This window comes from Artemia sp. Qi Xiang Cuo, chromosome 19 (assembly GCF_049724085.1).
Source record: "Artemia sp. Qi Xiang Cuo chromosome 19, ASM4972408v1, whole genome shotgun sequence".
In the NCBI taxonomy this organism is placed as follows: Eukaryota; Metazoa; Arthropoda; class Branchiopoda; order Anostraca; family Artemiidae; genus Artemia; species Artemia sp. Qi Xiang Cuo.
In genome coordinates, this window is record NC_142812.1 from 38,081,652 (window position 1) to 38,097,868 (window position 16,217).

Here is a 16,217-nt window from a genome sequence, read left to right on the forward strand (position 1 = left end):
TTCCAGTCACTTTCGACTATTACAATGGGCACTAGCCCTCTCAATTTCGAATTAAATGAGCCCCTTTTGAAGTTTTACTACAACTCTATCTATAAAACCATACATGCCTCCAGAGCAGACCTCACAACTTTTGCCCTTGAAGTTCTGGGGGGTCTGTTACCCATATTTACGTCACGTCCCGATCTTTAAGCTGTGCGGAATGAACTGGGTAACTATAAAGTTTGATTGAATGTTTTTGGGGAAATGGTTGACACACGAGGGGGTTTAAACACTCTCCATTCATTTTCGACTATTAAAAATGGCAATTTCAATTTCCAAACAAATGAGCCCTTTTTGAAATTTCTATAACAACTCTCTATATAAACTTTATATGCCCCCAGGGCATAACTTACAACCATTGCACTGAGGGCTCTGAAGGGGTTATCATCCTAAAAGACCTAATATCAAGAACTTGCAACTACGTTGAAAAACCTGGATATTTTTAAACTTTGATTGAATCTTTTTGGGGAAATGGTGGGCGTGAGAGGGGCATTAGTTGCTATCCAATTACTTTCAACTGTCAAAAACGGCACTAGCCATTTCAATTTCTAATTAAATGAGCCCTTTTGAAGTTTTACGCTTTCAATAAAAACCTTATACGCCCCAGGGCATATATTACAACCCTTGCCCTGACGGCTGTGGGGGGGGGGGTTCATCCTTAAAGACCTAATTTCCAAAACTTTCAACAACGTTGAAAAAACTGGAAATCTAAAATATTGATTGGATATACTTAGGAAAACAGTGGGCTTGAGAGAGGGGCTAGAGATCCTCAAATCACTTTCGAATATTAAAAAGGTCACTATTCCTATAAATTTACAATTTAATGAACCCTTTTTCAAGTTTCTACGATGGACCTTTCATTAAAAACCTTATATGCCCCCATGGCATAACTTATAACCCTTGCCCTGAAGACTGTGGGGGGAGTGTCCTGCTCAATGGTATAATTTCCTGAACTTTGAACTGCGTGGAACAAAATAGCTATTTCAAAATCTTTATTGGATGTGTTTTGGGAAATGGTGGACGTGGAAGGGGTGTTAGTTGCTTTCCAATCACTTTCGACTATTAAAAACGGCGCTAGCCATTTCAATTTCCAATCGAATGAGCCCATTTTGAAGTTTCTACTACCACGCGTTATATAGAAACCGTATATACCCCCTGGGCAGAACCTAAACCGAGGTCCCGGAGGGCTGTGGGGGGGGGGCATCCTCAAAGACCTAATTTCCAGAACTTAAAACTCCGTTGAATAAAATGGCTATCTCAAAGTTTTGATTATATGTGTGTGGGGAAAAGGTGGGCGTGAGAGGCAGGTTAGTTGCCCTCTAATCACTTTCGACTATTAAAAAGGGCACTAGCCCTTTGAATTTCCAATCGAATGATTGAAGTTTCTATAACAACGCCTTCTATAAAAAAAAAACTTATATGCACACGGGGCATACCTTACAACACTTGCCCTAAGGGCACTGGGGGACTGTTCTCAAAAATATAATTTCTATCTGGGAATCAACTACGCTGAACAAAATGGCTATCTCAAAATTTGATTGGATGTGTTTCGGGAAATGATGGGCGTGGAAGGGGTATTAGTCGCCTTCCAATCACTTTCGACTATTAAAAATGGCGCAAGCCACTCCAATTTTCAATTGAATGAGCGCTTTTCGAAGTTTCTACGATAACTTCTTCGATACGAAGTGCCCTGCTCTGAAGGAAAAAATAAATAAATAATACATTGTGCCAACATCGTTCGTATATGCGCCCAGGGCATAACTTAAAACCCTTGCCCTGAGGATTGTGGGGGAGTGTCTTCCTCTTTACTTAGTCCCCGTTTCTTGTCTCGTTCTCGAGTGTCCCCATTCTTTATTTAGGCAGCGCGATCGCACTGCCTATGATTTATACAACAACTTTCTATATAAACCTTATATGCACCCAGGGCATAACTTACAACCGTTGCACTTAGGGCTCTGAGAGGGTTATCATCCTAAAAGACCTAATTTCCAAAGAGTTCAACTGCGTTAAACAAAATGGATATCTGAAAATTTTGATTGGATGTGTTTCGGAAAATGGTGGGCGTGAGAGGGGTGTTAGTCGCTATCCAATCACTTTCAACTATTAAAAAAAGGCACTACCCCTTTCAATTTCCAATTGAATGAGCCCTTTTGAAGTTTCTACGACAACGCTTTCAATGAACTCTTTATATACCCCCGGGCAAAACTTAAAACCCTCGTATCGAGAGCTCTGTGGAGGTCATCATCCTAAAACATCTAATTTCCCGAACTTTCAATTACCTTGTATAAAATGGATATCACAGAATTTTAATTTTATGTGTTTAGGGAAATGGTGGGCGTGAGAGGGGAGTTAGTCGCTATCCAATCACTTTCAACTATTAAAAAAGCACTAGTCCTTTCAATTTCCAATCGAATGTGCCCTTTTGAAGTTTCTACGACAACTCTTTCAATAGAAACTTTATTTTCCCCAGGGTATAACTTACAACCCTTGCCCTGAGGGCTGTGGGGGGAGGGATTGTCATCCTTAAAGGCCTAATTTCCAGAACTTTCAGCCCCGTTTAACAAAAAGGCAGTCCAAAAATTTTAATTGATTATTCTTGGGGAAAAGGTGGGTATCTCATGGGGTCTTGGCCCACACAAATCACTTTTAAGTAGATAAAAAGGCGCTAGACATTTGAACACAGGAGAGGCGTAGCCCCTTTTCAAGTTTCTACGGCGACTATTCAGGTCAAAACTCTATATGTCCCCGTGGCATAACTTATAATCCTTACCCTGAGGGTTGTGTCCTCCTCAAAAATATATTTTCTATCTGGAAATCAACTACACTGAACAAAATGGCTATCTCTAAAATTTTTATTGGATGTGTTTGGGGGGAATGAGGGGCGTGGGCGGGGGCTAGTTACCCTCCAATCACTTTCGACTATTAAAAAGGGTACTAGCCCTTTGAATTTCCAATCGAATGAGCTTTTTTTGAAGTTTCTACGACAACACCTTCTTTAAAAACCTTATATGCCCCCAGGGCATAACCTAAAACCCTTGCCCTGAGGGCTGTGGGGGAGTGTCCTCCTCAAAAACATATTTTCCTTCTGGAAATCAACTACGCTGACCAAAATGGCTATCTCAAAATTTTGATTGGATGTGTTTGGGGAAATGATGGGTGTGGGGGTGGGGGGGCTAGTTGCCTTCCAATCACTTTCGACTATTAAAAAGAGCAGTAGCGCTTTGATTTTTGAGCAGTAGCGCTTTGAGCAGTTGAGCCTTTTTTGAAGTTTCTACGACAACGCCTTCTCCAAAAACCTTATATGCCCCCAGGGCATAACTTAAAACCCTTGCCCAGAGGGTTGTGGGGCAGTGTCTTCCTCAAAAACATGTTTTCTATCTGGAAATCAACTACGCTGAACAGAATGGCTATCAAAATTTTTATTGGATGTGTTTGGGGGAATGATGGGCGTGGGGGGGGGGGGCAAGTTGCCGTCCAATCACTTTCGACTATTAAAAATGGTACTAGCCCTTTGAATTCCCGATCGAATGAGCCTGTTTTGAAGTTTCTGCGACAACACCTTCTATAAAAACCTTATATGCCCCCAGGGCATAGCTTAAAACCTTTGCACTGAGGGTTGTGGGGGAGTGTCCTCCTCAAAAACATATTTTTTATCTGGAAATCAACTACGCTGAACAAAATGGCTATCTCAAAATTTTGATTGGATGTGTTTGGGGAATGATGGACGTGGGGGAGGGGCTAGTTGCCTTCCAATCACTTTCGAATATTAAAAAGGGCACTAGCCATTTCAATTTCCAATCAAATGAGTCGTTTTCGAAGTTTTTACGACAACTCCTTCGATACGAAGTGCCCGGGTATGGAGAAAAACCAAAAAAAAAAAACACATTGTGCCCACATCGTTCTTTACATAGGCAGCGCTAGCGCGTTGCCTATGATTCTACGTCTAAGTTCACTAGCCATTTGTATCCGCTCCGTGTGTTACAAAATAAAGCTGTAAGAGTTTTGACCAAAGATTTATTCCAGAATTTGGTAAGATCTAGGTATCACCAATTAAAAACTTTACCGTTTTTTGGTTTGATTACATTTTACCTGAGCTTCTTTATGTATAGTTTTTTTTTCTAATTTGTCACCTGCATATTTTTCGGAATTTTATAATGAAAGGGAACATAGTCTTGAAACTAGAAATGTTGAATTACTTAGAACGCCGGTTCCAGTTACTACCAGATCTAAATTTTCTATTAGGTATATCGGTCCTGAAGTATGGAACAGGCTTCTGGCGGAAGTAAAAGGTAAGAAGGCCCAGTCAAAGCATTAACGTCTTATAGATACTGATCATAATTTAAATAAAGGGTAAGTTAACTCTATTTAACGCAGAGTGAAGGTTTGAAAGGATGGGAGCCTCCCCTCATATATGGAAAATTTATTTTAAGTATGAACGTCGCTATTTGATTTTGGTTGACAAAACTTGTAATTTAATTTTGTCAATAATGAAACTGCACCAGGAGAGTAATATAAACTTTAAAGAGACAAAAAGGTTGCACGTGAAAAAAAAAACCTTAAAAAATAACAATAATTGCCTAAAATATATACTTTGCAGAATTTTTTTTATCTTTACAAAATTTCAACAGAATAAATTGAAAAAAACTTTCAAAAAGAATAAAATAAATCAGTGCGGAGCCGCTCTATTTGACAGAAAAAAACTGGTTACAATTTTTGAATCCGTAAAAAAAAAAAATCTATTAGAATCAAATATTACTCCCACGAATACAAAATAGGACTGAAATTGTTGGGCAGTGTTGTTTTGAAAAACCAGCTTGCATTTCGTTTTAGACCACCCCTTCCCTTCAATAATTCAACTTCAACCCCCTCCCCCTTATTTATAACGGGAGTGGGGTTGAGGGAGGCTAGAGAACCCCTAATTTTAAGAAAACTGAAAATTTGAAATTAAGACTGACTGAAGCTCCTTTTTACAGGCAATTTTTATCATCGAATGAAAGTGAAGAGCAGCACAAGCTTCAAATGAACACAAATTATCATAAATATCAAGGTGCTGACAAGCTGTAGTTTCAACGTGTTATTGATCCTGACAATACTTTCAATAACACAAAAGTTACAATCTATTTAGCAAAATGAGCAGGGGGTTGATGGGATGGTAACCTCCCTCTAATATATAGGATAACTTCAATTTATTTTGAATATTAACTTCATTCTTTGCTTTAATTTGATAGTTTTCTTTCTGTTAATACAAAACAACCCCAAGCAGGTTATACAGGATTTAAATAGCATGCAAAAAAGGAGTACAAAAACGAGAAAACTTCCCCAAAAAACATACTTTGGAGAAGATTGGGTTGTCTGAATTTAAACATTGGCTGATTATTTTAAATCGATGCAAAATGATTTATTGACAACACAAACAATATAAAATCTAAAAGAAAAAGTTTGACAATAATTTTGTAAGCAAGAAAAAATAAAAGATGACATAAAAATTTGATTACATTTGTGGAATGTTATAAAAAAAAAAAAAGTTCTATCAGTAAATGTATTATGTCCTTGGATATGCAAAAGTGGGTTAGTTCTTGAAACGGCCTTTATTCTTAAACAGAAGCATACATTCACTACAGCGTCAGCCATCTAATGTTTAAAATAAGCAACCTTTTTAAGGTGAGCACTAACTTGAATTTATTTCATTAATAAACATTGTCTTTAAATTTTTCACACCAGCAAATCTTTGCAAATTAATCTTGCAAATTAAAGCCAGCAGAACTTAAAGCTTTTAATGTGGGGCTTTAAATTTGGACATAAGATTTTTAATATTGACACAATTAAGGTATTAAAGTGGGTAAAGATAAGTAGCCTGTAAGAAAAATAACTCACTTTTTTGCTTGGCAAGAGAGTTGGTCAGTACTATCGGAATTTCTATTTGCTTCATCATCTGGACAGATAATAGAGCTGAAAAAAGGGACAAATTAAAGAGCAATTCCTTCCTCCTATTATTTCTACGACAACTTGCCATGATTTGTTTGACCCCTGATATTTGTAAGCATTTGGCTCCATCTTTCTTGCTATTTTTGTTCCGACCTGCATAACATGGTGAACTGCAGCTTACAATACTTACTGAGCATCAAGAACATCTTCTGTGTATATAGAATACTCAATTGAAATTAGAACGCAGCTTTCAATTTTTAAGTATAGAAGGATTTACACTTGTTTTTACTTCTAGTCAGGCAAGTTGATTCAAAATATACGGAATTAAAATTAAAATCTACTATAAACGTCCATTTGCATATTGAAGCGTCACAATTTTTTCTTTTACAATTTCTTTTTCTCAATTTGAGCATATCGTACAAGGGAGGTGGAAGAAGTGTTTTGTCCTGTACTCAACAATTGCTCTTGGTGGCCCTGTTAAAAAATATTCAGTTTTCATTCAGAATCGTTTAACTATGAGTTCTTACAACTTAAAGCTGGATTTATCATACCCCTATATTGATTTACTCTACTCCCTGATATTTTTTACTATACTCCCCCTGATATTGATTTATTGTTTCAGTAGGCCACCACTTGGATAGTCCTTCATCTCGATCAAAACAAACCCCCATCATTAATACCCTATTCCTACCACAGACCAACAAAAACAAGTTCTTGAGAGAGTGGAGATTGAGGAGAACCTTGGAGTTACAATGGAGAATAAGCTGAAATATCAGCAACCGGCGGAAGTACAACCGAAAAAAGCTAAAAGATCATTAGGTCTTACTAGAACAACTCTCATCTTCAAAAAAAAAGATGAAAAACTAAAAAACAAACCAATGAAGAGGCAATAAAATGCCAACACCAAAAAACCCTCCATTACACGGAAAGCTTGAAAAGGGCCAAAGCGCTGGTTTAAAAAAAAAGAAAAAACTTCATACTGCTCCAGTCTGCTCCTACCTGTAATAAAGTCCAGTTGATATCTCAATATATTAGTAATTAATTTGTATATTAGTGTTAAAAAACAGCCAACGAAACGCCAACATCTAAGCACCCTCCACTGCAAGAAAAACTTTAAAAGGGTCAAAAGTACTGATGCTTAACAGTTGACTCGGAGGCAAAAATGGCAGTTGTTGAGACAAAATTTGTTTATTACTTAAAATAAAATACTGCAATTTGTGAATCAGCTTTTTGCATATTTTCTATGACCATTGGTTTGTCATAGAAATGACTGCAGTACTAAAAAGCTTCCAGAGAAGGCATTCTGAAATGTCAAAAAAGGTGCCCAATTTTCCAAAGAAGCCTTGATTCTTCAAATCCTTTCAAATCGTGTACTTCCAAAGCATAATTTTTAAAATGTAAGATATTCTCTTTATTCAGCTTTATTTCAATTTAGATTCAACTAGCAATACTCATAACCAAACTACAATTGCTAGTATTTTTTTTTTTTTTTAATACAGTAGGCAAGAATCAAATTGTAACTACTTGAAAATGTTTAAGCTTAATTCCTGAATTAACCAAATTCAATTAAATTTTAATCACACAGTCCTTGTAACAATTGATCAAAAAAATGATCACTGATGTAAGAAATCGAAATATCCAGTAGCTTATGTATCTGTTTTTCACTGCCTAATAAAAGGACCTATCCCTATTGGAACTCTTTTTTGTTATGCCATAGAAAGGCAGTGTTGTCTTGGAACAAATACTGATCTGCAAGAGTCCTCTTTAAAGCACAAAAAAAATACCAGGGTTCAACATTTTTGAGCCTATAATATAGTTATTAAGCAATTTACATGGCCCCCTCCTCATCGCCAATGAATGTAACTTCTGAATCATGATAATGAAAATACAACTCAATTGTATAATAAAATAATGATAATAAAGAAAACGAACTGAACTAACCTTTTAGTTTTCTTAATGCAGGTGCAAAGCCCTACAGTAAGAATGATGAGACTAGAACCAATTGCTATTGAGAGTACATCAAGATAGGTCATCGCATTCTCCAGTATTGTACTGACCACAAGTTAAGAACTACATAATGATTTAATATCACCTAGAATTAAAGTACAATATTTCAGTGTGATAGTTGACACCAGTGTTTGAGCCAGGTAGTAATCAGTCTAATATAATTATGCTCTAACAACAAATCTGGGAAGTTTTTTTTTTTTTGGGGGGGGGGCGGAAAATTAAATGGGACAGAAGAACCTAATACCCCATAATCTAAATTTGATAAACCACAGGCTAATGTTGCACGAATGAGTGCCCTATGGCAGAAGGGCACCCTGCTAAACCGGGAATGGTGCTTTTTTGCGGTTTTGAGTTTTTTGTAGCATACCTTGTCTTTGTCAATTATGTTTGGCTACCCAAATCTAAATTTCAAATAATAAAAGTTGTTTTAAAATTAGTGTAGGTGACATTAAAGTTTGAAATTAAGTGAAAAAGATTATTATGTCACCAAGAGGAGAGGAGGTGGGATTTAAAAAAAGAAAGAAAAAAAGAATGCGTGAAACAATCCTTACTCAACTTTTGTTTTAACAGGATGACCATGGGTTTAGAAATAAATAGGCATATTGAGCAGTGGCGTAAATTCAGAAAAATTCTGGGGGGGGGCAAACTTCAAAGATTTTTGCCACCTCACGTAAGAAAATTTGCAAATTTTCAATTTTACTTTGTGAGGAAAGTAAAAAACTATGCTGATTATATTCTGTTAAAAAAAGAAAGAAAGTTTGAATTGGTGAAAGTTTCTAATTCAGAGCGAGTGGATGGCTTGGAAAGAGCATTTCCTGCCGCGAAGTAGCGGATATTTTTGAAATATTATTAAAAGCTGTATTATCCCTTATATTGGACCTCTTAGACTCCTTTTTAGGGAAGCAAATTACTTAAAAACAAATATTGTGCTGTGAAGGGTCTAAGCCAAAAAAGAAAATTTAGAATTAGGAAATGTCATTTTGTTTTGTTAAGAATTGAATTGAGTGAAGGCCTAGAACAGGGTTTTCTGGCGCGAAGCGCAGTGGCGGAAATGAAAAAAAAACCTGGGGAGGGGCAAATTCCATGTCTCAATAGGCAGCCTCAAGTGGGTGAATTAGCAAAAATTCAAGGGAAAGGGAAATCAAGCCAAACTAAGCGGTAGCCAACTTATAATTCTTTGGATAAAAAAGTTTAGAAAACAACTCGATATAAAAAAATTAAACGACGTAAACACAATTAAGCAAATAAATCATAAATTTGTTTGCATCACGACTGAAGTGTCCAGAGAGAGCCACTATTCTAATGGGAAACGTCGTTGCTTCAGGGAAGCAAACTTGTTGACGGCAATATTATAATCTATCTTTTTCGCTTTTTCCGGCTGTGTTGCTATAACTAACAGATCGCTAAGTCACTCATCAGTCATGGTTGTTCTGAGATACGTCTTAACCCTCTTAAGCGTTGAAAAAAATCTCTCGTTAGAGGCAGTTGAAACGGGGAGCGTCAAAGCAATTTCGAAAGCTTCCGAGATGACAGCAAAGGTGTCTTTGTTCATGTAGAGGTAGGCAAGAGCTTTTGATGGGCATTCTGGTTTCATCCTTTGTAAATAAGATTTTGCCAAGGCTATCTCCAACTCAAACTTCAACTCGTTTACTAATAATGTAGGAAAGTCACGTACAAAGTCTTGTATTAGACGTGCATCCAGGAACTTCGGTGAACTTGGCTCAAACGCTTCTAAGCCTTGGATTACTGAGGAGTTTTCATCAAACCTTTGTCTCAGCTCAGAAGTTACTTGGTCGACTTGATGAAGTATAAAATGACCGACCTATAAGTTTGAAAAATGTCACGATCCTCTTCTGTTCGATTTCTTGCTCTGGCACCGACAGTGGTTTCGACGTAAAAATCGAAAAGGCGTCTGCTTATAGCAACGGAGCGTCTAGGCTTTTCTATTTGGATTGAGTGCTGCTTGCATAAGCTTTTCGTTGCTTCGACCTTCTTAAACCAACGCTTTTCAGATCGGAGCTCTAGACCCTGTTGTTGAACTGCTTGAAGCAGAGAATTTACGCCTGAAAGAACGAGGCTCTTGGACTGGAGATGTCTGGATGCAATATCTATCGGACCAAGGATACAATTCATTATTTCAAGAATGAGCAAGAATTTGGCATCAATTGTTGCCAGCAACCCAGAAGCTTCAGAACAGTCCTCTGTTGAATTGGCTTCATCCAAAATAACCCTTAGTGTTTCGAGAATAGCACCTAAACGTATCCGAATCTTCTGAATTGAGGAAAACCAATAGCAACATCGAGTGTTGGCTAGCCGCTCAAGCTCAATCTTCTTTTCTCCGCGTTCTTGTTGGGTTCAAAGGAAAAGTTCGTGACGTGGCGCACTTCGGCTGAGAAAGACATATAATGCCTGAATGCAAGAAAAGAAGTTTCTAACCTCCGGACAAGAAGCTATTAACTGCATAAGCACAAGATTTAGGTGATGGGCATTACAATGAATATACCTAGCTTGTGGTGCAAATCCTTTAAGAATAGCCTGAACACCATTACATGCGCCACTCATGACGCTCGCACCATCAAATGAATTCATTCAATACTATCTTTACTTGACAATGCTAGAGAAAACACGAGGCTCCGGGTTACTATCTTTACTTGACAATGCTAGAGAAAACACGAGGCTCCAGGTTACGCGTCATTTCATATAAGATTTTGTATTCGATAAAATTTGTATTTTTTATTCACATGAAGGATAAATAAGGGTATAATCTAAAAAAATCTGGGGGGGGGGGGGAATCAGGTCGGGGGGGGGGGGGCAAAACAAGGTCGGGGGGGGCAACTGCCCCCCTGCCCCATAGCAATTTACGCCCCTGATATTCAGGACAGAGGAAGAGGCTTCTCTTTTGGGTGGATGGATTTTTTGCTTACACTCATACAAAATTTTTAGCATGAAAAAGGAAGGGCTAATATAAGATACTTATTCTTAAGTTTCTATACTAAATTATATTAAAAGTCGAATTGTTCTTATTAAATGTTTAGCCAATGCCACCTTTATTGGAATATATATCCTCTCTCTCTCTCTCTATATATATATATATATATATATATATATATATATATATATATATATATATATATATATATATATATATATATATATATATATATATATATATATATATATATATATATATATATATATATATATATATATATATATATATATATATATATATATATATATATATATATATATTTATTGATGCTGATTTGTGGTAGTTTCACGCTTGGTAGATTATTTGATTGTATTTTTGCTAATTTTTGGTTTAATGGGGTTCTTTACTTTTCTTTGAAAAACTTATTTTGTGGAAAAAGTTTTTTAATTAATTTCTGTTTGTTTTATATTGACATTGTCTTTTCAGGGAAAAAGAAAATAAAAAATAATACTTTAAATCTTTTGTTTTTTTTCAGACTTTATAGTTTGGCCTGCTATTTGTATGATGGAGAAAAATTTTCAGCAATTTTTAACAACAACACCCTTTTAAAAATCTAGACACAAATAGTAGTGTCTAATTTAGTTTCATACCTCCTCTAGTTGTTGACCTGAAATGGAAATCTTATACCATTTGAAAAAAAAAATCTGTTTACTTTCTTTAATAGCTTGGATACACTTATGCTATTTTGATTTGGTTAAATTTTAAGAGCAGAAATAGCCCCAAAAGTTTGAACATAATACCCTCAGTCGTTCTTGGGATAATGCTGAGAAGCCTTATAGAGAATAACCATCAATATAGTGCATTTTGATTTAATCTTAAGGCAACGTTTAGTTTTTAAACATAATGGGCAAATGGAAGGGTGGACATGGGAGGGGGATTAGTTGCCCTCCAATCACTTTTGACTATTAAAAAGGGCATCAGCCCTTCCTATTTTCGATCGAATGAGTCCTTTTCGAAGTTCCTACAACAACTCCTTTGATACGAAGTGCCCTGGTCTAAACAAAAAAAAAAAAAAAAAAAAAAAAAAAATACTATAAAAATGTCAAGCCTTCCAATCACTTTTGACTATTAAAAAGGGCACTAGGCCTTTTGATTTAATATCAAATGAGCACTTTCTGAGTTTCTATGACAACACTTTCTATAAACACCTTATATGCCCCCAGGGCATAAACTACAACCCTTACCCTAAGGGCTGAGAGGGGGGTTGTCATCCTCAAAGACCTAATTTCTAAAACTTTCAGCTACGTTAGACAAAACAGCTATCTAAAATTGGGGAAATGGCAGTGACAGGGACGTTAGTTGCTCTCCAATCAGTTTCAACTATTAGACAAGGCACTAGCCCTTTCAATTTCCTATCAAATGAGCCCTTTTGAAGTTTCTACGACAATGCTTTCAATAAAAACCTTATATGCCCCCAGGGCATAACTTACAACCCTTGCCCTGAGGGCTGGGGGGGTTGTCATCCTAAAAGATCTAATTTCCAGAACATTCTACTAAGTTGAACAAAATGACTATCTGAAAATGTTGATTGGATATGTTTGGGGGAATGGTGGGCGTGAGAGGAGGGTTAGTTACCCTCCAATCACTTTTGACTATTAAAAAAGGCACTAGCCCTCTGAATTTCCAATTGAATGAGCCCCTTTTAAAATTTTTACAACAACGCTATCTATAAAAACCTTATATACCCCCAGGGCATAACTTATATTCTTTGGCCTGGGGGCTCTGGGGGTTTGTCATCCTCAAATACATAATTTCCAGAACTTTCAACTACATTGAACAAAATGGCTATCCCTAAACTTTGATTGTATAAGTTTGGGGAAATGGTGGGCATGAGAGGGGGGATAATTACTCTCCACTCACTTTTGACTATTAAAAAAGGCACTAGCCCATTCAATTTCCAATTAAATGAGCCCTTTTTGTAATTTCTAAAACAACTTTCTATATAAACCTTATATTCCCCTAGGGCAGGGCATGAGAGGGGGGGATAATTACTCTCCACTCACTTTTGACTATTAAAAATGGCACTAGCCCATTCAATTTCCAATTAAATGAGTCCTTTTTGTAATTTCTAAAACAACTTTCTATAAAAACCTTATATACCCCCAGGGTATAACTTACAACCCTTGCCCTAAGGGCTCTGAGGGGGCTATCATCCTAAAAGACCTAATTTCCAGAACTTTTAACCACGTTGAACAAAATGAATGTCTCAAAATTTTGATTTGATGTCTTTGAGGAAATTGTGGGCATTAGAGGGGGGTTAGTTGCCCTTCAATCACTTTTGACTATTAAAAAGGTCACTAGCCCTTTCAATTTCCAATTGAATGAGCCCTTTTTGAAGTTTCTACAACATTGCTTTCTATAGAAATTGTATATGCCCCCCAGGGCATAATTAAAATCCTTGCCCTGAGGGCTGTGGGGGGGGGGAGGTGGTCATCCTTAAAGAACTAATTTCCAAAACTTCCAACTATGTTGAATAAAATGCCTATCTAAGAATTTTGATTGGATTAAAAAGGGCACTAGCCCTTTGAATTTCCAATTGAATGAGCCCTTTTTCAAGTTTCTACAACAAAGATTTCAATAAAAACTTATATGCCCCCAGGGCATAACTTATAACCCTTGCCTGTAAGATTGTGGGGGGAGTGTCCGGCTCAAAGGTATAATTTCCAGACCTTTCAACTGCATGGAACAAAATGGCTATCTCAAAATGTTGATTGGATGTGTTTGGGGAAATGGTGGGCATGGAAGGGGTGTTAGTTGCCTTCCAATCACTTTTGACTATTAAAAAGGGCACTAGCCATTTCAATTTCCAATTGAATGAGCCTTTTTGAAGTTTCTGCAACAATGCTTTCAATAAAAAACCCTATATGCCCTCAGGGCATAACTTAAAACCCTTGTCCTGAGGGCTGTGGTGGGTTGTCATCCTCAAAGACCTAATTTCCAGAACTATCTAACTAGAAAAATGGCTATCTCAAAACTTTTATTGTATGCATTTGGGGAAAAGGTGGGCATGAGAGGGGGGTTAGTTGGTTAGCTGCCCTCCAATCACTTTTGACTATTAAAAAGGGCACTAGCCCTTTGAATTTTCAATCAAATGAACCTTTTTTGAAGTTTCTACAACAATATTTTCTATAAAAACCTTATATGCCCCCGGGGTATAACTTACAACCCTTGCCCTGAGGGCTGTGGGGAGTGTCCTCCTCAAAAACATGATTTCTATGTGGAAATCAACTATGTTGAACAAAACGGCTATATCAAAATTTTTTAGATGTGTTTGGGGAAACGGTTAATGTGGAAGAGTGTGTAGTTACCTTCCAGTCACTTTCGACTATTAGAAAGGGCACAAGACATTTAAATTTTCATTTGAATGAGCCCTTTTCAAAATTTCTGTGACAACTCCTTCAATATGAAGTGCCCTGGTCTGAAGAAGAAAAAAAAATAATACATTGTGCCAACATTGTTCTTTACTTAGGCAGCGCAATTGCGCTGCCTATGATAACAACAAAATAACAGTGATTTGATCTTCCATCAATGCTCTTTCCAAATATAATATTTGCTACTCTGAAAATGCACCCTATACCCCCCTTCCCTAATGGTGCTAGATATTGTCCTGAATAATATATTCCTTATTGTTTGATGCATTGTACTTTTTGTTAATGGGTAATTGTATTCTTTAACTGACAGCATTATCACATTGCAAAAGAACTGAAAAGTTACTATTTAGTCAGTAATCAGAGGAATAAATTTAGGATCAATCTGGAATTAAAGAAAACCAAACAAAAACAATAAGACAGTCAATAAGAATACATGAAAATAAAGGACTGTTTTGCCACTATATTCGGCCAGCTAATGAAATAAGTATGTGGCTGCAAAAGACAAATGAAAGTCAAGTGTCAGCAGTGATTTCTCGTGTTAAAAATTATGCAATTGAATCAGATTTTTTAACCCTGTATATCCTGAAAAAATAATTTCCAAATTATTAAGAATTATCTTGTTTAGTATGATAATTGGTGATTTAAAGATGGAATTGTCCCTTAGTCATTTAAAACTGCAAAAATAGTGCCAATTTTTAAATCATGCATACAAAAAGATTCCAGCACGTAAAACCAATTTCATTGCTTCAGATCATAGCATTCATATTTAATAATCAATTTGTTTTCCATAAGAAACATTCTACAGAGCATGCAATTCAATTCCTTACAACCTTCCTTAATGATGACATTAATAAACATCTTGAAGTCATAACTGTATCTTTAGATATTTTAAGGGGATTTGATTCTATAGACCATGAAATTCTAGTGTATAAACTAGATAAATCTGGCATAATAGGAAGTCAGTTGAGCATGATATAAGGTTGATTCAAAAGCGGAATAGGTTAAACAAGTTTAAAATAAACTTTAAGAAGTCTAATTTGAGTTGTATACTTGTTTTAACATAGATAAGTTTAGAAGTGGAAATTTGAGCATTAACAGAGTACTTTTGATTAGATATTTAGGTAGCATTTTAGATGAGCTGCTTATTCTTTTAGACAATATAAACTGTATAGCATCTAAAATTGCCAATAATTTTGGAATTATGAGGAGATTAAAGCATATAGGTCCAAAAGTTGTCAGTAGACTTTTGTAGTTTTCATTAGTCCATTGTTACCTCTTATAGCGTTTTTCAGTATAGTCTTCAATTTTTTAATTGTACCCAGAATGCCTTAGAGTTTTGTAGACTTCTGCCATTAGGATTTTAGCAGATTACAGACAGAGAAATTTAGTAGAAAATGGATATTCAAAATTGAATATTCTTCCTCTTGTAGGCAAATTTCGTTTTTATTAATCAACGTTAATGTTGGATATTGTTAAGTACCTTAAACCATGCCCCAGAATGTTTTAAGATATGTTGGTAACTGGTGTGAAACACAGATGTATTTCAGTGACCACAAAACAACCTAGTCACCATTTTCTACTCAATAGATCTTGCCAAGTTCTTGGTCATTTACCATTTGGGATTTTGCACAAGCATAACTGAAGTATTTTTCAGTAAATTAGAAGGATTTTTACAATTTGAACTATTGTTTTGTTTGATTTTTTTTTTAGTTGTGCCATAAATGAATGTTTAAGGCATGCTGTTAGCCTGTCAAAAGAGTTTTTTTTTATTTATTTATTTGTTTACAGGCTATAGATGTCTACATTTGAGGTGGGAGTTGATCAAACAAACCAACAGTTTCTCTGGCATTTATTTTTTTGCAAATTTCTCTGTAAATAAAACA

The 16,217-nt window shown here is 36.1% G+C and overlaps 1 protein-coding gene across 1 annotated transcript in view; it reads right to left on the bottom strand.

Moving 5' to 3' along the window:
• The window catches only part of LOC148940810 (uncharacterized), a 57,883-nt gene that overhangs the window by 34,565 nt on the left and 7,101 nt on the right, over nt 1–16,217 (bottom strand). The window contains exons 2-3 of the mRNA XM_089104799.1: nt 7,906–8,056; nt 5,914–5,988 (exon numbers count right to left, since the gene is read on the bottom strand). Coding sequence (XP_088960925.1) covers nt 5,914–5,988; nt 7,906–7,997 — 167 coding nt within the window. The 5' untranslated portion in view covers nt 7,998–8,056. The remainder of the gene's footprint in view (nt 1–5,913; nt 5,989–7,905; nt 8,057–16,217) is intronic.